Source organism: Hypomesus nipponensis, chromosome 15 (genome assembly GCF_054491055.1).
Source record: "Hypomesus nipponensis isolate SF chromosome 15, ASM5449105v1, whole genome shotgun sequence".
Lineage (NCBI taxonomy): Eukaryota > Metazoa > Chordata > Actinopteri > Osmeriformes > Osmeridae > Hypomesus > Hypomesus nipponensis.
In genome coordinates this window covers 4,806,053-4,830,279 of record NC_140375.1, presented here as the reverse complement: position 1 = coordinate 4,830,279, position 24,227 = coordinate 4,806,053, and the positions used below count along the sequence as shown (strand labels likewise).

The 24,227-nt window shown below is 48.5% G+C and overlaps 2 protein-coding genes across 2 annotated transcripts in view; both read right to left on the bottom strand.

The window, feature by feature from the left end:
• Positions 1 to 12,910, bottom strand: part of arap1 (ArfGAP with RhoGAP domain, ankyrin repeat and PH domain 1) — a 29,971-nt gene extending 17,061 nt beyond the window's left edge. Inside the window, 15 exon segments of the mRNA XM_084674698.1 lie at positions 60 to 145; positions 518 to 717; positions 1,194 to 1,234; positions 1,236 to 1,301; positions 1,387 to 1,542; positions 1,544 to 1,572; positions 1,895 to 2,015; positions 2,176 to 2,245; positions 2,410 to 2,478; positions 2,480 to 2,556; positions 2,698 to 2,790; positions 3,028 to 3,101; positions 3,746 to 3,918; positions 6,973 to 8,101; positions 12,737 to 12,910. Of these exon segments, the coding sequence (XP_084530824.1) occupies positions 60 to 145; positions 518 to 717; positions 1,194 to 1,234; positions 1,236 to 1,301; positions 1,387 to 1,542; positions 1,544 to 1,572; positions 1,895 to 2,015; positions 2,176 to 2,245; positions 2,410 to 2,478; positions 2,480 to 2,556; positions 2,698 to 2,790; positions 3,028 to 3,101; positions 3,746 to 3,918; positions 6,973 to 8,027 (2,310 nt within the window). The 5' untranslated portion in view covers positions 8,028 to 8,101; positions 12,737 to 12,910.
• Positions 12,911 to 14,639: 1,729 nt separating this feature from the next.
• Positions 14,640 to 23,244, bottom strand: stard10 (StAR related lipid transfer domain containing 10). Its single transcript, XM_084673889.1, has 6 exons — positions 22,441 to 23,244; positions 18,690 to 18,837; positions 18,493 to 18,596; positions 16,703 to 16,820; positions 15,779 to 15,831; positions 14,640 to 15,144 (listed from the first exon to the last, which is right to left on the bottom strand). The coding sequence occupies exons 1-6, from the start codon at positions 22,597 to 22,599 to the stop codon at positions 14,941 to 14,943; spliced, it is 786 nt and encodes a 261-aa protein (XP_084530015.1). The 5' UTR covers positions 22,600 to 23,244; the 3' UTR covers positions 14,640 to 14,940.
• Positions 23,245 to 24,227: the final 983 nt, after the last annotated feature.

The following is a 24,227-nucleotide window of genomic DNA, read 5'->3' as shown; positions in this document are numbered from 1 at the left end:
GAACTGACTGCGTGACTGACCGACCAATGGCGTGCGGTTTAAGAGAGAAGTGGGCAGACCTTTATGAGCTCCTCTGTCCACACCTTCCTGTCCATCTTCAGACTGCGGACCTTGGAGATGCTGGGGCCCAGCCCTCGGTGCTCTCCTGCAACACACACACACACACAGAGACACACACACCAACACACACACACACACACAGAGACACACACACCAACACACACACACACACAGAGACACACACACACCAACACACACAGAGACACACACACCAACACACACACAGAGACACACACACACCAACACACACACCAACACACACACCAACACACGACAACAGTCAACACTTTTGCACTGCTTTTAAACAAAACCTTTGTCCTTTCCCCCCTTTTGCCATTTCATGTTAAATAAATGCCCGTCAAGGGCTTAAAACAGCTTCCTGTCTCCGATTCTCCTAAATGTGTGGGTGTCTCAACCCTTAGACTGTCTGTGGTTGTCACAACACACACACACATACCTGCACAGCGTTTACAGACCACCACACACAGGTTGATGGACGCCCACTCAGGTTTGGTGGCTCGGCAGTCGGCACAGTAACCGTTGCTAGGCTCCGCCCAGATCTTCTCAGCCACCTCGCTATTGGACAGCGCCTCTCCAATGGAGTCCCGCATGGCCTCCACCCATTGATCCTTCAGCTGCTCCGACTCGGCGATGAAGCTGCACAGGCACAGACGCACGCGGCGCACCTTGAGCGGCGACATCAAGCTGTGACGGCTAGCTAATCGCACTGGATGTGGAAATCCAATACATAAATCTGTGGTTCTCTGAGCTAAGGGATGTGGCTTGTCTGAAACAGTCACTCATACGCACACACACGCGTCTGGCCACCGAGCAGTTTGAATCAGACCCTCGTGTCACAGTCCCTTCCTCTTCTCCGTTATGACACACCACGCGGTCTTTCAAAACATATTCTACCTCAGTCCCTCCGTCATTCCCCCCCCCTCTCTCTCCCTCTCTCCCTCTCTCCCTCTCTCCCTCTCTCTCTCTCTCTCTCTCTCTCTCTCTCTCTCTCTCTTTCTTTCTCCCTCTCCGTCTCTCTCCCCCCATCTCACACCCATTCGTTCCAGCCGAGCACACGCCTCCTTATCTTCAAAAAGGGACCAAATATAGTGAGAATGTGTGTGTGTGTGTACCTGAATATGCGATAGGGTGTGGTAAGGTCAAAGCTGCGACGGGTCTGTGTCTTTGACGTTTCCTACGTTCATCTCAATGGAGCTGATGCCGACACCTAGACGGTAGTCCTGGAGACACGGTACAGCACTTAGAGAGATACTACACACACACACACACACACACACACACACACAAACGTAAGCGCACACACACCTCCAAGTTCTTGTAGAGGAAGACCTTCTCCCCAGACACCACTGTGTAGAGTTTGGAGCGCAGTCCTTTCAACTCCAGGTAGCCTTGCTGCTCAGGGGTCAAAGGTGAAGCAGGGGTGGAGCCAGAGCTGGTCTGGCGACCCCGGACACAGTCCTGGCAGCACTGACACCCACTCGTTCCTCTCCGCTCTTGATAAACACACACAGTCCAACGAGTCATGATTCCCTTTTAGACACATTTGATGAGCACATCAACCACAAGCCACATACAAATCAATGAATAACTAAAAACTCCTCAGAATAACTACGGGCCGTCCGCGCCATGTTAGAGTTTTTTGCTGGAGTAGCTGATTGAGTGTGTGCCGTCAGGGGGTGTTGTTGTTGTGTGGTGGTGCCAGTGGACCCGGGTTCGAATCCCGGTGTGGGAGGATGTCACACTGATGGGAGACATTCACATACGCATACACGCACAGACACACACACACACGCAGGCTCTAGATGAGACTCACTCTCCGTCTCTGCCCTGAAGAGAAAGTTGCGGTTGTGCGTGACCACCTCAAACTTGAGCTCGCCCACGTTGCTGACCCCTGTGATGGCCGAGGTGGAGATGATCCTCTTGGAGTACACTTCCTGCAACACCAGCAGGACACTCAGGACAAGGAGAGGAACTCACAAGGCATTGCAGCAGTCCAGACTTCCATCCGACAACAAGAGAGCAAAACCCACAAGAGGACCCTCCCGCTCAGACACACTGCATGGCCAACCAACCGTGAACCCAGAGTCACTGTACCTTGTCATTGTCAAAGTATCTGAGGTGATCCGCATCCAGTTTCACCCAACGTCTCTGGTAGTAGAGAGACCTACAAGAAAGCAGAAGATGAAAGGGGGGCGTGTGTGTGTGTGTGGTCTGTGTGTGTGGGGGGGTAGCTTTAAATACTGCATGCGTGGGTGGTTGTGTGTGCTTGTACTATATCTTTGTATCCATGTCTGTGTGTGTGTGTGTGTGTGTGTGTGTACTACATACCCCTGCGGTGGGTTCTTGTCTAGCCAACCCATCTTGATGACACTGAGGTGGGCGGGGTCTTCCTGAGGGGGCGGGCCCCAGGCGTCCCCCATTGCTGGGCAGGTAGACACTCCCCTGAAGGGTGCTGATGCCGTAGTCTACCCACGAGTTACGACTGGAGCACAGAGAACAGACCGTGTGTACCACAGTTAACCTTGGATCTGTGTGTGTGTGTGTCTGTGTGTGTTCTTTTGTACAGGAAGGACCTTTGAGTTTCAGATGGTCAGTGGTGACTCACTTGTTTGTGATCGGCTCATTGTCGTCATCTAGTTGCTCATCATCACTGCAGAGGGAGTTGTTGCCCCGCCCCTTCCCTTGTCCAGGCACCGGCAGGAACATTTCCTATTGGATGACTTAGCTGTCAGTCACCAAGGAGTACCAACGTATCATCTTACAGTAACCTAGTGATGATTAATTTGATGATGTTGTACAGCACTTTGGTCAGCATTGGCTGTTTTTAAATGTGCTCCATAAATAAACTGACTTGACTAGCATAATCATTCAGACATGGGTCTTGCCCTCTAGGCTGTTACACATGCACACGCACACACACACCCACACTTACCCTGCTCACTACACTATGTTGACAGACTGGGGTACGTATCCAGGATCTACATCTTCATAGTAGTCAGAGCTGTCAACGGATTCTGACCCTGAGAAGGGGAGGAGGGGGTCAGGAAGGGAACGAAGGGGCGAGAGGGAGGGAGGGAGGGAGGGAGGGAAAACAAGGAGAGGGGGAAGTGAGGACAAAGGGGGAGGTAAGAAGGAAAGTTTGCAGCTTTGTTCCTCAGGACAGGTTGAGCAGCATTGCGGAAAGAACCAAACTAGTTCCAATAACACAGCGGAGCCCTGGAGTACTGTAACCACAGAACGAGTTCACCGACAAAAAGTAACAACACTGCTACAATCGCTGCATGGCTGCTTTCCTATCCTATTCAGCCTTTTGTGGATTCTAAACCATCCATGTCAAAAGAATGGATTGGGACCAGCTGATTTGAACAGGAAAACTGCATGAAAGCCCTGATTAGAATGTCTTTTAGCATTCTAATCATGTGAATCAAGTTCCTTGTATAGCTCCATACTCGACGAAGGATGTGTTCATTTGATACTTTCAACTAGCAGACGCTTTGATGTAAAGCGACATCCACAAGGGCATTGGAACCGGCAACCTCCTGACCCGCAGCAAAATGAGTAACAGGTGACAGACTAGCCCTAACCCTTGTCGCGGTAGAAGAAACGATTCGGTTTCTTGCCGTGAAGACTGTAAAAACATCCCCCCGCCACGCCCTCTACTCACTGATCACAGGGGGCGGGGCCTCAGGGACACTTCTCACTGGCCGAGCCGGCAGAACGTCCGGCGGCGACGCAGCCCGGGCGTGGAGTGGCGCGCTGTCTGCCGCGCACGGCGTCTTGCTGCGGGGCGGAACGCGCGGCGTGGGGCCCGCGGGCGTCTCGCTGACAGGAGAGTCGCTGAAAACAGAGGGACACGGAGAGGAGGGTGAAGGAGGGGGAGGGGAGAGAGGGAGGGAGTCGACTCCGGCTGAGCAGCTCGGGGGGCGGGGGAAAACGCTGAGCAGCCGGCAGAGGCAATCCATTCTGTCTTCTTCTCCTTCTTTCCCTCCCCTCCGGTCAGTTTGTCTCTTCAAGCCCCCCTACTACAGCGAGCTATCGCGGCGGCGAGCCTTCGCTAACAAACACCAGTCCTGCAGTTCCAGCCACTGAGTGCTGTTACCATGACGAAAGCCTGGAGAGGAACCTGTTTGAATGCAACTGCCACTCCGAGAGTTCTATTCCCAAGCTCTCCTCCCGGAGTTCTACCCTGAGAGGAGGAAAGGAGCTTCTTGAAAAGAACTCCCGCCGTTCTTTTCCCAGGCTCTCTTGGGCCGGCGTGCCTCAGCTTGCCTCAAGGGACAGAGATGCAATCACTCTTAACACAGCATACCAACAGAACACCTCTCTCTGTCATTCTCACACACGCACGCACATACAACGATACTAACAATCCTGACATACAGCACCACATCCCCCAGTCAGTCAGTGTTAACCTTGATCAAATGTTGCAGGAGAACTTCCAAAAGTTCTTCAACAATTCCAGGAATCTGTGTGTGTGTGTCTGTGGCAAAATAATAATCCAAACGGGCACTGTACGAAGCTGAAATGACACCTGTTGCGGCAGGTGTATGGCTCGGATACAACGTCCACCCGGTTTTTCTGGGATCAGTTCCCGCTCATGCACCCCCCTGAGGGCACGTGGGCTACAGGAGTCTGGTTGAGGTCCAGGTGTGACATCATGCTTGTTCTCTCTGTGTGTATTGGTGTGTATGGACTCGTGCCAAGGGGGTCATATTAGTATCACCGACCACCTTGGCACCGCTCCGATGCCTGGATAAGAGGACCAGAAATGCACACGCACACACACACTGCTTTAGCTTCAGCAGGTTTCCAGCATTGTGAAATGACCCCCTGCTCATTCTTGCATCAGACAGATACTAATCAGCACTGCTACAGCAAGCCAAAACACACTTACTAATGAACACACTTGACACACTTACGCTACGACACATCACTGATGTAAGACACTCAAATCATCTCCTGGGCTGAGTCAGGGCAGTCTGTTAGTGCCCGAGGCAGCCTATGTGGCACAGGCTGCCTCAGGAACCAGCACCACACGCACTTCCTGTAAAAAACCTTGACCGGACTCATGGGACACTGATTGAGAAACGCTGGTACTGGAAAACGATGCTTAAGAGGGTTACGGTTCAGCCATGGTGAGCTCTCATCCACTTCCTCTTACTCACAAAGAGAGGGAGCTGGGAAATCTGAACTGAAATACCCCTCTTCCTTTCCTACCCACAGCGCTGGAGAAACAATGACCCCTTCCTTCCCTCACCATTACACACACAGGGGGGGAGGGGTAGTGAGAGTACTGTAGAGGACATTAAAACATGCCTACCTCCAAATGCTCAGTTAAGTTGCTGTGGCCAACAAGCTATTGAGTGGGCTATCTATAGCTCAAAGACGGAGCTTGCGCCAACAGCTAACCGAGTAGGCCCTCACATCACGACCACTGCCGTCACAAACATCGCCAACAACACAATCACTGACCAAGCCCAAATATTCACCTCGCAGTCTGCGCAACGGTTTCAGCCGGTAGCCAAGAACGAACAGCAAATCACATATCTGAAGAGAAAAAAAAAGTACCTTCCTGTTCTGAAAACCGCCACAAAGTTACCTTCCTGCTTTTCAACGCCAGTCGCGCATCAAAACATCACATTGAGAAAGAGAGAGGAAAGAGAACAGTGGAAAGTGGGACGGACGGACGCAAAAAACTACAGACAGACTTGAATCTCACCTATCCTGGCACCTCGAGCTGTCGCATTCTCCCCGGCCGAACAACACAAACACACACACACACACACACAGACAGGCAACGTGCCAACGGAACAAGCGAGCGCCGGACTCGGGAGGGGCGGAGACAACCGAGGGGCAGAGAGGAGGAAGTGAGGAGCAGTTGGCCTGACGTGCGCGTGTGTGCTACTGTGTCAGCGTGCTCCTGCACACGCACACGTGTGATGGCTCTCTCCCTTGTCACGGCTCCCCTTCCTTGCTCTCTCTGGCACCAGTGTGACCCAGAGGGGGTCATGGTGGGGTGTGTAGGGGGAGTGCAGGGAGAGTGTTAGGGGGGGAAGGGCCCTACGGGTTCCTCTACGCATCGACTTTTGTTTCCACTTCCTCACTCTTGCTTTAAACATGAGAGAGTGAAAGTGACAGTCAGAGAGACAGCTTTCTGTTTACTTGCTTTGCTCTGCCCCCCCCCCCCACACACACACGCACACACACACACACACACACACAATACTGGAATACCCGGGTGCAGTGTTTTCAGTGTTTGCAGCATCATATCAGCTGTCTCACTGAGTACTTTGTTGACGCAGAAGTTAATGTATCTCAAAGCACCACTATGGGACCATTGTAACCTCCCCCCCCCCCTCCCCATCCCCTCCCACACACACACACACACACACACACTTGACTGCCAACAGACCAAGGTGAGTCTTCCCTTAGGAGAACACACACAGCATAAGCCTGGATCATGGTGATGAAACAGGACCTCTCACCCCCAAAGCCATGACTGACAGTCTCTACCTCTCCTCTCCTCGCCTGAAAGGACCCCTACTCTAACATGGCTGGACAGGTCTTGTTTGTGATGTCACACACCACAATATTTTCCATCTACATCTGATGAGCACTGTGAAGGCCAGAAGTGGCCCTTCCTCGTTCTGTCCACTAGAGGGCGATGTTTACTGAAGATGAACACAGGGTCTGGGGCTGTGGCACTGCATTTCCTGTGGCAAACCTCACGCAAACCTACACACACTCAGAGTCAACACACGTAGGAACACACACACACACACACTATGGGTTTTCAAAGATTAACAAGTCCTGTTTTCATATTCTACATGCTGTCGTAGAACTAAGATCAGAGAGAACCAATGAGATTCTGCCAGGTGGACACCCTCTTACCTTTGAGGTGTGCTTTCATTGGGCCTGACTGGGGTCCGGCGTGGGATTGGTGGTGGTCCATTTGGGCCCGCCCCTGCAGCAGAGCTTTTGGGAGGAAGGGGTGGAGCTCCCCTGTCCTCAGACTGCTCCAGAGAGGAAGAGGAGAAGATGGAGGAGGACGAGGAGATGAGGGAGGACGAGGAGGAGGTGGAGGCTGAGGGGGAAATGGAGGGGGATTTTCTCCTTTCCTTACCCCTCTGTTTTGGCTGGGGGGTGGGAAGGAACAGGGCCAGAGAGTTGGGGCGCGTTTGGAGGGAGGGGGTGTCAGGCAAAGGATGCGAGAGGGTGCGGGTTGGGGGCGCTTTAGAGGCGGGAATGCTACTGAGTTGAGGTGAGGGGGGCGTGGGGGTAGGGGCCGGGGTGAAGCGTTGAGGGGGGCAGTTAGGGGTGCTTCGTGGCGGGATGGGGGGCAGCGTGGGGTCCTGGGGGCCCTCTGGGAGGGAAGGGTGCACGTTGGGGGAGTTACGGTCCACATGAACAGTGTGATACTTAGTCCTCTCCTTAGGGACAGGCTTCTTCAACTCTCCACTCGTCTCCGCTCTGCACACCTGTCTCTCTCGTTCTCCATCTCTCTCTTGCTCGCTCGTTTTTGACACTGGTCTCTCTTTGGGAACCGGTTTGTCTCTCCCATGCCTTTGTCTCGGTGCAGGTACTACTCTCTCTCTGGGCTTGGGGCTGGGCTGGTTCCCGGAGGCTGGTCTCTCTTTCTCTCCATGGTCTCCCTCCTCCCCTGGAGCGGCGTGGAGATCCCTCTCGGGGGGGGTGCTAGTGTGTGGCTGCCTTGGCGGAGCGTCTGGGTCAGGGGGACTTTGGAGGGTTTTGTTCAGGCTCGCGAGTATGCGTCTCTGGTGCCCGGGCAGTGTGATGTCCATCCTCTCCAAAAGGTCAGGGGTCAGGACGGAGCTGCAGTCCTTGAAGGTTAGCAGGCCCGCCTCCTGGAAGGCCTGGTCATACTGCTCCAACCGCAACACAGACAGCCACTCCCGCACAGGCACACTGGCCTCCGAGTTCCACATCTCCCGTCGCCCTGCGTTCGCGTGTGTCACGTCTACCTGGAGCCAAACGAAGACCTCTGATACCGATTCCACACCTGCGGGGGATAGAAGGAGGGGTGATGGTTAAGGTTAGGCATTGAGACATGAAGACCGACATTCGTGCCGACAGTTGAGAGGACAGTGGGGTGAGCTTCGCTTTAAGAGCGCCTGTGGCCCTCAACAGAAAGAAATACTCACACGTTGGCAATGCCAGTCTGCTATTAGGAAGGAGGGCTTCCTAGACAGCATGCCATACATCCTATGGGGCTGGACTTCCAAAGAAACACGCCTAATAATGCCATCCAGTCTTAATTTAAGGCTTTGTGGGTTCCCTAAGTAATTTGAGGATTCCAAGGGCTAAGTGTTTTTCCTGAGTTTTTTCTTTAATGTGTTGCCAATGACTGGACATACATAGAAAGGTCAATCATGTGTGACCCCTTACAACATGGTCACACAGTAAGGAGATGAAGACACAACATGTTGTTGCTGTAAATCATGTTAGATCTCTTTATTTATCAGACCTTCTTTGCTTTTACATTCCCCCATGTTCTTTAAGGTCATCTTCTGCACACCTATTGACCGCCCCTAACTTTATATTAAATTACTTTGGTGGCAGGATTTCACCAAAGTTGTGGAACTCCTTACCTTTGCACATCCTTCAATTGGACCGCATCTCCCAGTTCAAAAATCAGACAAAAACGCATCTGTTTAGAATAGCTTTTACTGATTTGATTTCTTTATCTGGATATTTCATTGTACTGTATGTTTGTGTTTGAATGATGTAAGGTGTACTTGAATGCCATGAAAGGAACCTCAAAATTAAACGGTTTTTATTATTATTAGTAGTAGTAGTAGTAGTACTGTATTCACACACACCTCACACTTTTGGCATAAGGCCTCTACCAAATTTCAACACGTTTTACATTAAGCAACTCAACTGTTTTAAAAGCCAAATACTTCCCTTTTTCTTCCCTTTCAGAGACTGCCTTGTTCAACAAACTACACTCAAAGAGAACACACACACACCGGTCTGAGAAGTGTCTTTTTTTCTTAACCAAGGAAGTGAGTTAGAGCCAGCAGATGATTATCTATGAAGGTCAAAACCAGCAAGTGCTGCATAGAATCCCTATATTATACTGAAATGTCTTTAATACTGTATATGCACATACACATCCTATTTGGTCTGACTTCATTCTGCAGTTCATGGTTAACAACCTGTTCTCTTAATGTTACTAGTGCCAGCCTCAACCTTATACAGACATTTGTATCATTTAAAAGCGTGATCATATCGCCAAATGAAATACAAGTTAGGTCAAAAGAGAAGAGCTTTCCGTCGACTGGAGAGGTACTAACCTCAAAGCTGCTCAAATATTTCACACGCTGATGTGACACAAGAGCACACATCTGAATGTTCCTCCGGTCTGCCACAGACCAGAAGCCAGGGTCGGACTGACACTGGGCCGGCACACACAGCCACACTGGAGAAAGCCTGCTAAGCCCAAAATAGCTGAGTCAGTGTGAATGTACAGGATGGCTCGCCATTCACAGCACCGTCAGAACACACCCGCACACACTTCAAGGTACATGCACACACAGGGTTTCCCGCAGCACTTTTCAGTCAAGGCGGCTGCCTAAGCAACACATGCCTGGCGCCTTGACCATGTCGTAAAAAATTCAAATATAAAAATAAATGGGCTCATCCTCTTTACCCCGCCCTCTGCCCCTCTCTCATCAAGTGTGCTTCCTGATTCCGTGAATTGGGGAACTCGGAAACAGTTGAACAATTCACAGCCCTTCACCAAATACAGCCAAAATGATGGCTAAACCCTACTGTGTTCACGGAGGACAAACACCCACACATTCCGACTTAACACTTCTCTGGCCTGTTTTTGCACCATAGTACTGAGATCAGAACACAAGCCAGGCCAGACTGTGTGTATGTGTGCCTATGTGTTTGAATGGGTTAGAGTGAGAGTGAGAGAAACAGGGGTGAGGGAGGGAGTGAGGAAGGAAGGAAGGAAGACAACAACAAAAAGATCTCCCTTGCTCTCCGTAAGTGGACTGGCTATAACAGGGTCCCTGTGTTGCTGCAACAATGGTGTATTCTGTGGACTGGGCAAGCAAACAGCCCCCCCCCACACACACACACACACACACACACACACACACACATTTACTTTATTTCTTTGGAATACATTAAAGATGTGTGTGTGTGGGGGGGGGGGGTTGAGCTCACGTCTCACGTCCATTTTCAAACACACACACACTTAAAATCCCTCTGTCAGAAAGCTGCTTCGATGCTACACACTGTAGACAGGGGCCATGGTGATCATGGCTCTGATGATGAGACACAGACCGCACGCCTGCATCCTCCTGTCAACACATCTACACCCTGACTTCACACCTGAACGCCCACTGAGCACACCAACACAGACAGACCCACACTCAGGGATTTGCAGAGTAAGCGGAATGTGCCGTACCAGAGCACAAACTCTAAAAACCCCATGAGAAAGACATTCCACAACGACATAAGAGGGAGGATAAGGTATAGAAAAAAAGAGAGGGAGGATAAGGTATAGAAAAATAGAGAGGGAGGATAAGGTATAGAAAAATAGAGAGGGAGGATAAGGTATAGAAAAATAGAGAGGGAGGATAAGGTATAGAAAAATAGAGAGGGAGGATAAGGTATAGAAAAATAGAGAGGGAGGATAAGGTATAAAAAAATAGAGAGGGAGGATAAGGTATAGAAAAATAGAGAGGGAGGGGGGGGGGGCATAACTGTGCTGAAAAAGTCGAAATGTCATTAGCATCTTCTCACAAACACAAACTTTCAATTCTACATAGTTACTATATGAGCTATCCTTACTCTTGCTCTGCTATACTCACATAAACTATTTTTGTCCATTATACTTCAATGAAACCATAGAATCAGTCCCATTAAGTATGTAGGCTACTTAAAGTAATAATTTCAACTCAAATGGACCAAATGTATTTGAGTGATTGAGTCTGCACATGGCTCACCAATCAACCTCACCACTACCCCCCCCCCCCCCATACACCCCACACTCCCTACCCTGGCTCAACACAACATGCAGTCCCCCCCCCCCCATACACCCCACACTCCCTACCCTGGCTCAACACAACATGCAGTCCCCCCACCCCATACACCCCACACTCCCTACCCTGGCTCAACACAACATGCAGTCCCCCCCCCTAACCCTTTCTTTCCTTTTTTTGAAACAGTTTGTTTCCGTCAGGAAACCAGAAGTCTGCAACAAGAGGGCAGAAGCCTGCCTTAGAAGCCTGCCTTAGAACCTGGAGAACCCCCCCCCCCCCCCCCACACACACACACTCAGAGTCCTCTGAATTCCTGTTCCTCTTCTTGACTCTCTACAGGTGAGTCAGAGTGAATACACTTCCTGTTCCTGTGACTTATGGCCCCCATATAAAGCCCACTGTGTTTCTACAGCTGGAGTCACTGATCCAACACTCTGACTCATCCCTCAACTCTGTTCACATTTAATCAATGTCCATTTAAAAGTTTCCATTGATGGAGAGGTAATCTGAAGAAACGCCTCTCTCTACACACTGCCCTCCCTCTCTCTGTCTCTCTGTCGGTTTCTTACACACACACACACACACACACACACACACACACACACACACACACACACACACACTAATGGCAGTTGTGGTGGAAGTGTTGGTTAGCTGTCAGCTTTGTATCTTTGAAATCAAAGTCTCTCTCACACACAGAAACAATTATAAAAACACACACTCAAGGGGCCGAATTTCACATACTGACCATCTTCATCGTCATCATCGCCAATATCCCATAATGAATGGTTGTGGTAGAGTGAGCGGACCACTGATTCTGGATACACAAACACACAAAGTAAAGAGAAGTGTCTTTTTTTCTTAACCAAGGAAGTGAGTTAGAGCCAGCAGATGATTATCTATGAAGGTCAAAACCAGCAAGTGCTGCATAGAATCCCTATATTATACTGAAATGTCTTTAATACTGTATATGCACATACACATCCTATTTGGTCTGACACACACACACACACACACACACAACCACTAATGACAGTTGTGGTGGAATTGTTGTTCAGCTGGCAGTATTGTATCTTTTAATTCAAAGTGACAGTGACATAACAAAAAAAAAAAACTAAAAAGGACCAGAAGTGGAAAGAGGCACGAGACCCAAATCGCCGCGAGATCCGCTAAGAATACTGAATCCTAGCGGGATAAACAACCCCGTCAGCATTCCATTCTCGGAGTCTTAGCTCCCATGAAAACAAATAAAACCCTCGAATTGTACGCACTGGTCAATAACTGGGATCTGACCGTACTTTAGCCAGCAATCGTAACGATAAAACACACAAGATATTTATTTGATCTAAACATTTGATTTACCGATTAGCCTCCACGACATTAGACCACCGATAACAATCAGCAACGCAACAGGTTGAAACTGCATAGCCTGCCCTAGACCTTTCTCCTACTTAAAATTTGTAAGAAATAAATTAAGCTTTTGTCCACTTAATTAAATGAAAGTGCCGCAATTTAAAGTAACACAGTAAAATAAAGTAGCCTAAAAAAGAATGTTACGAATTGTTTAAATTGTTCAGCGTTTTAGGCTGCACTACACATTAAAATAAAATACAATAGCATAGCCTACACATTACCTTTATTCTGAGAAGAAAGACACTTTTTCTAGTAGGGTTGTTTCAAAGAAGAGTTGTTTTCAATTCGCAGAGCGGATAACATTTTCTCACGCCTAGAAAACATTGCAGCAAGAATCCCCAGAAAAACTTCCGCGGCGGTCACGTGACGTTTGATGAAGGGGGGCCCAAGTCCGAAATCTCCGCTGTTCCACTTGCAGTTTTTCATTAAATTTTTCATTCAAACTGGGTAGTTTATGTAGCTTACTTGGGCGCCTGAATCAATGATTCGCTATGCCCATATCAATTCCTAGTTGACAAGAGTTGAAATGTGTTGTCGAAAATTGCTAGCCTGGAGCTGGACTGCCCATTTTTGGAAACGGATTTGAGGGCTACGTATTACGGTAGTTTACGAGGCGAACCACAAGAGGGCACTAGGCGACCATTATGCTGAAATGGCCCTGAACACAGCTAAGTGCATCAGAGGGCCTACCTCCGCAGTAGACTTCCCACTCGTCATAGGGACAGACAGTGGGCCGCTAGGCTATACCGTCTTATAAAATATTGAGCAACTCTAGAGCATAGCCATTGGCTTCATAAATGATTGACTTTGTGCCTTCACTGGTGTGCGGGAGGGGGTAGCCGGATGGTGAAAAAAGGAGAAAAACGTTAGGAGGGGGTGGAAGGAAAGATGGTGGATGGAGGAGAGAGTGGTAGAGAAGGGAGGTGGTGGAGGAGGAGAGGGAGAGTAGACGGGAGATGACGAGGAGGGAGGGATAGAGGAAGGAGGAGGAGGGGAGGACACACTGTGACTCATAGCTAGTAGTGATGGGTTGGCTCCGTGTGGGGGTGGCAGACTGTGACAGGCCATCACACTGCATGCGTGTCTCCCTCTCCCTGCACACACACACACACACACACACATACAGGGATGCTATCACACAAGACTTATACAATAATCCATGGTGCAAGGTCGATGGGACACAGTAATGAGACTGAGCCATACAGTTTAAAACACACACATGCTCTCTAAAACATACACACACAACACACAGACTCATTCTCTCTGGCACAAGTACCAATGTACACACAGACACACACTGACACAGACACACACAGAGACTGGCCCAAAGGCAGAGTCTAGTAGTGTGTGTGTGTGTGTCTGTGTGTGTGTGTGTCTGTGTGTGTGTGTGGCGAGTGTGGTAGGTTTCCCTGCACCTCAGTAAAGGTAGGGGTTACATCTGGGGTGTTTCTAGTGATTTATTATCAACAGTGTCAAACAGTCTCTTCCTCACACACACTCTCTCAGACACACACTGTCCCTTACACACCAAGGTCCCTCAGATGAACACTGTCTCTCTCATACCCTCAGTTCAACCACACCGATACAACAGGAAGGTAAAAGTCATGTTAAGAGTGGCACATCAACACCCTCCCTCCCTCTCGCCCTCTCCTTTCCTCCCTCTCTTGTTCCCTCCCCCCCTCCCTCCCTATCTCCCAGTAGTGCTAAATTCACTAGAGAGTTGCCATGCCAACCAATTGGGGATTCTCATTCTGATCTAGGCCACACACACACAGTGGTGTGTTTCACCACTTGTGCATACGTGTGGGTTTGATGGGACTGTTGATCAATATCACTGCAAGCTGTTTGACCTCTGACCTCTTGTCAGTACAGCTGTTCTCATACTGGGGTGTGTGTCTGTCAGTGATTGTGTTTCATGTGTGTGTGTGTGTGTGTATGGGTGTGTGTGTGAGTGATTGACAGGGGGAAGACAGAATGAGACCAGAGCAATCTGTTCACTAATCGGGTCATTTGCAAACCATATTTTACTATCATGTGCTCTCACGCCCTCTCTCCTTCTGTCACACACTCACTCGCACACACACACACACACATACAGGGAAAGAAAGACCCGGAATACAGGCATTTTTGAAAACCTCTGTAGGAATATGTATTTCAGTCTGAAACTTTACATACATTCATCCATCACCAGTGACCATAGAGCACACCTGTGGGTGTGTTGGCTTTTCAGCATGTATTGTACGTGCGTATGTGCGTGCGTGCGTGTGTGATTGTGTGTTCAAGCTGCCCTCTATAAATCTGCATAACTGATGTAAACACAGGACAAAGTGACCCCGACACATCCTATTAGATGACAAACAGGGCAAACAGACACTATGGAGAGATGTGAATGTGTGTTTGTGTGTGTGTGTGTGTGTGTAAGTGGTTAGTCGCTGTCTCTTTCGTGTGTCTCAGTGAGGGAACTCTCGTCGATGTTCTCCAGACTGTCAGCATGCTGGATGCTCAGATCAGACAGGTGGATGCTGGGTAGTGTAGTCTGCTCTGGGTAAAGCCAGGGTTTAAAGCCAGGGTTGTGTCTCTGTTTCCACTCGGCATACTTCAAACATGCCTTGTTGATCTTCTTCATTGCCTGTGGACACACACACTCGCGGTAAGGGACAATATATGTCACACTCAAACCGTCTCAAAAAAGAAGTATTTGCATGAGCTCACAGCTGACAGTTTTGAACAATACCCAAGTGTGTGTGTTGCTGAGTATGTATACTGTCTGTAGACTGAACACATCTAGGGCTTCCCTTCTTATGATGTGTTCCCTTGAGAACAAGTGACCTATTTTTGCCACACACACACACACACACACACACACACACACACACACACACACACACACACACACACACACACACACACACACACACACACACACACACACACACACACACACACACACACACACTGGTGTAGGTCAGCAGAGCGTGGGAGGAAACATTAATAATACATATGAGCTGCTGCTGCCCAGTTCTGACAGGCAGACTGCTGGATTAGCACTCCATGCATTAAACTCACACACACCTCACTGAAGCCCAGTTTCATTCTGGTCGTCCCTCTACAAGAAACCATCTTGAAACCTACAGAACCCTATGGTTCCTTCTCACACCTACTGTTGGAGAGCAGGACTGGATATTTGGAGGGGGGGGGGGGGTGCTTGTGTGTGTGAGCGTTTATTAACATCCTTAAATGTGGACCGGGCATCCTACACTTACTTTGGGAGCAAGAAACTGGGAAGACTTGTTTACAACCCACTTGGGAAGGGAACCTGGAGAGAGAGACAAAGAGAGAAATATATATACATATATATATATATATATACACACACCAAATAACTGTTTTATGTGCTAAGTTATGGTTTGTGAAGCGTCAGAAGAAAGGAAATTCAATTGACCACCACAGCCCAAACTCTACAGATACAAATAAAGGGTTCTGTGATGAATGCTGTTTGAGGTCCAGTGGACCCACATAGCTACCGTGCTGTGACAGGTGTAACAGCTGTGTCCTGGTCTATACTTGTTTGTGTATCTGTAGAGTAAGGGTTGTGGTGGTCATTTGAATGACCCTTTTCACACTTACCACGTCAAACTATTTTCATTTGACTCTTTCATGGGGGGTTAATCTAGAGTTATCTTGTAAAAAAAAAAGAGTTACCAAAAACAAAAGGATTGTATTGGCTGGAATCAGGATCCCTGGTTGAACGACCAGGGATTTTACAGCACTACTGCAAAAAGAACCTCCAATTTATCAGCATCGTTTTGTGTTAACAATAAGTAAACTACAGGTTTTACCACGGTTTATAACTTAGCTAGCTAAATAAGTAGTACATTCTAGCTGACTGGCTGTCCGTCGCCCTGGCATTTCCAATAGCATGCAGCAGATGAATGTGCATACCAAACCACAACTATGAGGTTATGACCAGTTCTTATGGGAGAGAATAACAGTGAGTGACAGTTAGAAGAAAAGGACGGGGGGGGGGGGGGGGGGGGGGGGAGGGAGGGAGGGAGGGAGGGAGGGAGGGAGGGAGGGAGATATGTCATATATCCAAAGAATGATCCAGATCATTCTGTAGAAACAAGGTGACCAGTATGAACCATGCATGTGAACTGGGCCTGTGCGCATGCATGAGTGTGTGTTACCTCGCGGGTCCACCTGGGCCAGGTAGGTCAGAGTGCATTGGTTTGGTCCTTGACTCTGGATCAGGTAGCCCGTCTGAATAGATACGGCTCGTACCAACTCCTTTTTGGGGGGATATTTCTGCAGTAAACACAGGTGGAATAGCTGTCAAGAACAGACACCTCCTTCTGAATTAGGCAATGGTTTGACCGATTTTCATTGGTAATTCAAGTAGTGTTTCAAATAGAGTTTCTTTATTTATTGTTCCCCATTTCCATGGGAAATACATAGTCCACACTAGGGGGGTGAAATACATGGAAACATAGGGGAGGTGCAGTATACTAATTATGTATTTATTTAGTTTATTATTACAATTGTTGGCAAACAGTTATTGACATGCACCTTTAATGTCTGCCTGGACTGTGATGATGTTTATGATGGCTGCTGTAAGCGATCTTGAGATTTGTTTGGTTTTGTTGTTGTTTTGTTCCTTTGATGTGTTTTTTTTACGTGTGTCTGTATGTCCTGTGTATGTCCTGTGTATGTCCTGTGTATGTCCTGTGTATGTCCTGTGCTGTACAACAAATGGGCTCTCGAAGGACAGAAAGGTTTAAGAGTGTAAGCAAGTCATTTTAGGACATTTAATGGCTCGGTGGCTAGATATTTGACAGCAAGTCAAGATTCAACCCCACCCCCCCTCTGAATATTGCTTTGGATAAAAGTATAGGTTACATTTTTAAGAGGGAAATAAAATATCAGTTACTAAAGGAGAAGCAGTCCCCCATGAATGATGCCAGTTCCTGGCACCAGAAGGCTGCAGACATGCTGACGTGGTGTTTGGAGCATGGAGATTAATGATGCAGAGCAGGGCACCGCTCACACACAGTGGACATGGATCAGGAGCCCTTGAAGGAAAGGACTCCAGCGCACACAACACTATCTACAGGCATGCCTCTCGACCACCATAGTGCCCAGTACCCTTCACAGCATTCACCTGCTCTTGCATTCTCTCTGACAACAACACTCCCAATGAAAACACTTTCAATGTGCACCCTTAATCACATGTACTCATTCCACTCTCCACACTCATCAGAGGCTGCAGCTCGTTAATGCTCAGGAATGAGGAAGTACACTGGGGGAGCTTACGGTCACATGAGAAGTTTTACGTTTCCCTAAACGTCCCCCTACTTACAGAGAGAGGAAGAAGTACCGTGCAAGAGAGCCTGTCCCAGTGAGAGCGAATGAGAGAAAGGGCGAGCCAGAGAGAGAATGCAAGACTGAGTGAGTGAGAGAGTGAGAGAGTGAGAGTGAGAGTGAGAGAGTGAGAGAGAGAGAGACCTGGCTGATAAGTGCTTTATCTCCACACAGAAAGGCTTTCACCCTCTTTCTCCTATGGGCAGTAAAAATCATTAGTGTGGGCCTGGTTCCAAACTGAGCTATCCACACTCACTCACTTCCTAGAAGGCCTCATGCTCTGTTCGTAGCCCTCACAGTGCCCTGTGGAACCTGATGACTGAGTCTAAAGCAGAGTCTCCAGCAGTATGATGGAGAGTCTCTGCTAATGAAGCTGTGGTGCCTTTCCACTCAAGGACACGAGGAGCAGGAGTCCAGTTTCGGAGCAGGACCTGGCCACACATTCACACACCTCCAGGAGCTCCAACCTTGTCAATGTGTGCGTGGCATTGTGGTACTCACAATAACATTGTGCAACTCCCAATTTCTTTCCATTTAGCAATTTGTGACGTATTATTATTTAAATCCCAACAAGTGTATGTGTGTGTTTGTGTGTGTGTGTGTGCTTGCGTCTACTCACGGAATGTTTAACAGAGTAGTTCATGATGATGTAATCTCCTCCCATTGGTAGCCAGGACCTTAGAGTGATGACATCACGGTTTCGAAGAGGCTTAGGACACTTCCCTAAGAGAGAGCCGGTTAGTCAGGTGTGTGTGTGTGTGTGTGCTTGTGTTAACACCATTATGATCAACATTAACGTGTGTGTGTGTGCCGTACATGAGTAATATCCCACGTCTGTGTTGACGGTCAGTTTCCCAATGTCAAAGGTCTCGATCACATTTGCGTCCCATTTTCTCCGGTACTCAATGTCATGAAGAACGTCGTACATGACCTCAGCTGGCACATCTTTACACACCATCCGACACTAGGGAAGAAAAACACACACACACATTTACTGGACATGCAAGCACTTACGAAGCCCACACACCTACACTGACGTGTCACTACAGCTACTGCACGTAAACACGACACCAAAATGGAGAATTCTCCCCACACACACAAAGTGTTGTTTGGGACAGAACAGGTTTGAGAGAGCCTGGATGGGTGTGAGAGTGGGAGAGAGAGAGAGAGAGAGAGAGAGAGAGAGAGAGAATGTGTCAGTGCGCCAGTTTGATTGTTAAACTCTGCGTCTAGAATAATGCCAGTACTGGGGGCTTTAAATCTAAGGACTGAGGGTGACACTCCCATGGATACACATACACACACACACACACACACACACACACACAGAGAGAGAGACAGAGCACCAGCTCACTGCAGCCCTAGAGTAACACTGTTTCTACGGTTACCACAACCAGGGGGAGATATCGGAACAACAATAGAGAGAGAGTGTGTGTGGGGGGGTCATCTGTGTGTCACAGATGATTTCACACCCATTAGCAACCACTATTAAAGTTCCTCTCCCCTCCTCTCCTCACAGATAAAGGACAGATAACAGGGGGATGATACATAAAAGATAGACAGTGAGGGGATGATAGATAATGGATAGATAGCCAGTGGGTGAGGGGAGAACAGGGCATGATTCGGGAGTTCACGCACTTCCTTCACTGATGAAGTATGATGATAGTCTCAATGACATCTAGGATTGCACTGACACTCTGTGTGTGTTAAGGCTTTAAAGTCACAATGGAGGAATAATGGAACGATTGTGTCCACAGGGCAGACTGTAACAGGAGGGGAAAAACAAGAGGAAGGGAGAGGAGGGAGGACAACTTTTAACTCTATTAAACTAATCCAGCGCACTCCACGACTGATGAGGCAGAGACAGACAGAAAGACAGACAGACAGGCTGACAGACAGACAGACAGACAGGCTGACAGGCTGACAGACAGACAGACAGACAGGCTGACAGACAGACAGACAGACAGGCTGACAGGCTGACAGACAGACAGACAGACAGACAGACAGACAGACAGACAGACAGACAGACAGACAGACAGACAGACAGACAGGCTGACAGGCTGACAGACAGACAGACAGGCAGACAGGCAGACAGAGGCTGAGGATGAGATGGCAACAGAGAAAGGAGAGAGACCCCACCTTTAACCCCCAACTTTCTACGTCGCCGCCAACATCCTGCCCACACACGCGCACACACACACGGCGCGCACACACACGCACGCATGTTTCCACCTTTCTCCACCTTCCTTTTCCTCTTTCCTTCTCTGTCTCTGTTCATCTGCAGGGTCCTGGTGGTGGAGTGTAGGAGAGAGGGATGAGAGGAGTGTAGGAGAGAGGGATGAGAGGGATGAGAGGAGTGTAGGAGAGAGGGATGAGAGGAGTGTAGGAGAGAGGGATGAGAGGAGTGTAGGAGAGAGGGATGAGAGGAGTGTAGGAGAGAGGGATGAGAGGAGTGTAGGAGAGAGGGATGAGAGGAGTGTAGGAGAGAGGGATGAGAGGAGTGTAGGAGAGAGGGATGAGAGGAGTGTAGGAGAGAGGGATGAGAGGAGTGTAGGAGAGAGGGATGAGAGGAGTGTAGGAGAGAGGGATGAGAGGAGTGTAGGAGAGAGGGATGAGAGCGGGGGAACGCTGTGTCTGCAGGGCTTCCCTCAGATCCCCATCCTGGGAGTCTCTTCCACTGTGTGTGTATATCTACAGTATGTCTATGTGTGTGTATATCTACAGTATGTCTATGTGTGTGTATATCTACAGTATGTCTATGTGTGTGTATATCTACAGCATATCTATGTGTGTGTATATCTACAGTATGTCTATGTGTGTGTATATCTACAGTATGTCTATGTGTGTGTATATCTACAGCATATCTATGTGTGTGTATATCTACAGTATGTCTATGTGTGTGTATATCTACAGCATATCTATGTGTGTGTATATCTACAGTATGTCTATGTGTGTGTATATCTACAGTATGTCTATGTGTGTGTGTATATGTGTGTGTCTACAGTATGTATATGTGTCCATGTGTGGGTATTGGGAAGGTGGGGGGGTTGGTCTGACAGCTTTTCAAACAACTCCAGTAAATAAACCGCCCACACACACACACACACACACACACACACATAAACACGACACACAGTTCCAACTCACTCAGCAAAGTGATAACACACTACCGCCCTGCCTCTCTTCTCCCCTCCCTCCCTCCCTCCCTCCCTCCCTCCCTCCCTCCCTCCCTCCCTCCCTCCCTCCCTCCCTCCCTCCCTCCCTCCCTCCCTCCCTCCCTCCCTCCCTCCCTCCCTCCCTCCCTCCCTCCCTCCCTCCCTCCCTCCCTCCCTCCCTCCTCTCTGCTATGCTTTTCCTGTTCTCCGCCCATCCCCAACCTTCCTTCCCATCTCTCCTCGCTTTCAGTGCCTCAGCATTTTGCGTGTTATTGTTCTTTCCTGCTGTAGGACCACGGCAGGGCCAGTGCACTGCTGGACGGGGGGTGGGGGATTGAAAGAAAGCGAAAGAGAGACTCAAAGAGAGCATGATGGCATTCCTTTCACATGCATCAGCTAGGGGAGCATCCATTCTGTTCTACTTGTCTATAAATAGCAGGACAGCATCCTTGGCTACATTGCCTCATGTGAACACACACATGCACACACGCCTCCCAGACGGTTGCACCAATAGAGAACCCCCAAAACACAAAACACTTCTGCACAAGAAGCTAAATGTGTGTGTGTGTGTGTGTGTGTGTGGGGGGGGGGGGGGGGGGGGGGCTGTGTGTATGTTTGCGTGTGTGAAGGTTTGTTTATGCTGTGTGTGCTGTTTCAGGGAATATGGCCAGTGCCATTTCACCCTTCTTTCTTTGACGCTTGTTTGGGAAGCCATTAAGGAAAGGCCCAGCTGCCCTGCTATGGTCCTGTCAGACACACAGCTATGTGCGCACACACACCTGACATTATTGTTGAATGTTTGTGCTGTTAAGATAGGGACTATCCTTAAGCACACATACATTGCGGAATTAGGCAAATAAGTCCAACTGTCTGCCTACCTACTGCTCTCCTCTCTCTCTCTCTCACACTTTTTTCTCTCTTCCTCTCACACACACACACACACACACACACACACACACACAGGTAGAATATAACAGAGTAAGGATATCTGGATGACAACTGCCACACAGCACCTGGGACTAATGAGTCACATGTTTCTCGCAAGCACAGACATGTCTTAAGTCACACAAGGTCTCATGGTCTCATCAACACACACACACACGCACACACAGAGCATATATCTCTCCCTTTGTCAAACAACCCCCTTAACACCTGTTTGCAGGACCCGGATACACAGACTGCTAGACAAAGTACACAAACTAGTACACACCCAGTTCTATGCCTTAAACTTTGTAGGATGTGAGAATGGAAAACGTTATTATTTACTATTTACATATTCAAACAAGCAAAGATCATATAAAGTTTTTTTATGCCCCTGTCTTTTTAAGATCCTGTCAAGGACGGAACCGTGGCCTTTGTCGCCAAGACCATATTTCAGAGTCACCTGTGTGGCCAGAACCTGTTATCCTCACCTTGATTTTGTGTAGTGATTTTTCCGACTCCAGAACTTGGGTCCACACCGTGGTGCCCGCCTTGTTGTATGTCAGACCCCAGCCTTCCTCACAAAGGCATTCCGCCTTGAAACTGGCAAAAGCTCGATCGTCTGGTATCAAAACACCCTCACCCGACATCGTACGTTAACGGGTAGAGCTGAACTCTGCTCAACAGGAAGAAAACGGTATACCTAGCCTGAGGTTTGGGAGAGGGCTCCCGGGGGCCTGAGACGAACGGGGCGAGCCGGTAGGCGGAGAAAAGAGTCTCCTTTTTCTCCTCCCTTGACTGAATTACTCCTCTAATGAAATTTTCTTCACAAGAAGCTTTTTTTACACATGCCGAACACGCGACCTTTAAACCGCGTCTTATGATGGGTCTTGTTTAGCAAGCGACGCTTCGTGCAGGCTTAGAAACCGTTCAACCCGAGGAAAACAGACAATTTTTCTTGACACAAAAAAATGCCTCTCTGAACACCAAAACTGTTTAATATTACTGGCAGCTGGTTTCTGATCAAAGAAGTTTTAGTCCGGCGCAGTCCCCAGCAGTTTTCTCACAGACGTTTGTTTCCGCGTCTATCGCCAGAAGAGATATTAAAACAGAAGATTGACCTGAAAGGTATTCTTTCTCTTTCTCTCTTCTTAAGATGAACGTATACTGCCGATCACCGCGGCGGCGGTGTGTTTGAGGTTCAGCGTCGCAGGCTATGCTGTAGATGCGGCGTGGAAAGGGTAGATGCGGGAGGAGGGAGACCGCTGTATTCACCGACAACCGAATTCAGATTGGCAATTGGGGTGGAACCGCCCCCTCTGCCCGCACTAACACGCACGCATGGAAGCACGCACACACTCCCCCTGTGTCAGGGCCCGTCGGGAACGCGCCTGGTCCCATTAGCTGACGTGTACCCTCCTACCTCTCATCCTGTTCTATATCATTCCGCCTCACAGAACAAGCTCGGCTCTCAAAGTCGCCATAGTGGCTGCAGGTGTAGAATAATTGGGCCTAGACACAATAAGGTCCAGAAGCCTAGTTAACTCATAGGCCTAGCTGTATTAGGATAACTGAAATACACTATATTCTTGCACTGACTAACTCACAGATGAAAGGAAATACGAAAATTATACAATGTAACCTTTATAATGTTGGAACATGTTGCACCTGTTTTAACATGTTGAATTCATTCCTCTTGTTGATATCAGGCCTCTGTCTATGGTAATCCAGCCCCTGCTCTAGTATATTTATGAGTCTGGGAAAGCGAACAGTTTTATATCAGTTCGATTTAGAAGTGGAGACGGTAATAAAGTAAAATTACGTATTTTCTTTGAGCTATGGCTCTGGCTGTGTGTATTTGTGTGAGAGAGAGTGTTTGGACGGCTACCACATGGGGATATTTCTCTTCAGGTGGAGGGAATGTCGAACAGCTCTTTACACTCTGAAGAAAGCAAACCAGTTAAATCACTAGAGTGACCTTCCACTTTTAATTAGTTCTTTCAATTTATTTATTTCCCTTTCTCTCTCTTTCTTTTTCTCCATGTCTCTCAGAGGAGATGTTTCTGTAGAATATAAAGACGGCATCACATGTTTTATTAGCCTACAGCTTTAAACATGATTGAATGAATGATGTAGGCCTCAAATGAAACCGGTAACAACTCTAGGCCTATGTTTATCAATGTTGAGCCGTACAATAGCCTTCACACCATCTATGATAGCAGTGGTGGGCTAGAAGCCCTACTCTACCCAACGTGGAAAGGGGCTCCATTACTAGACT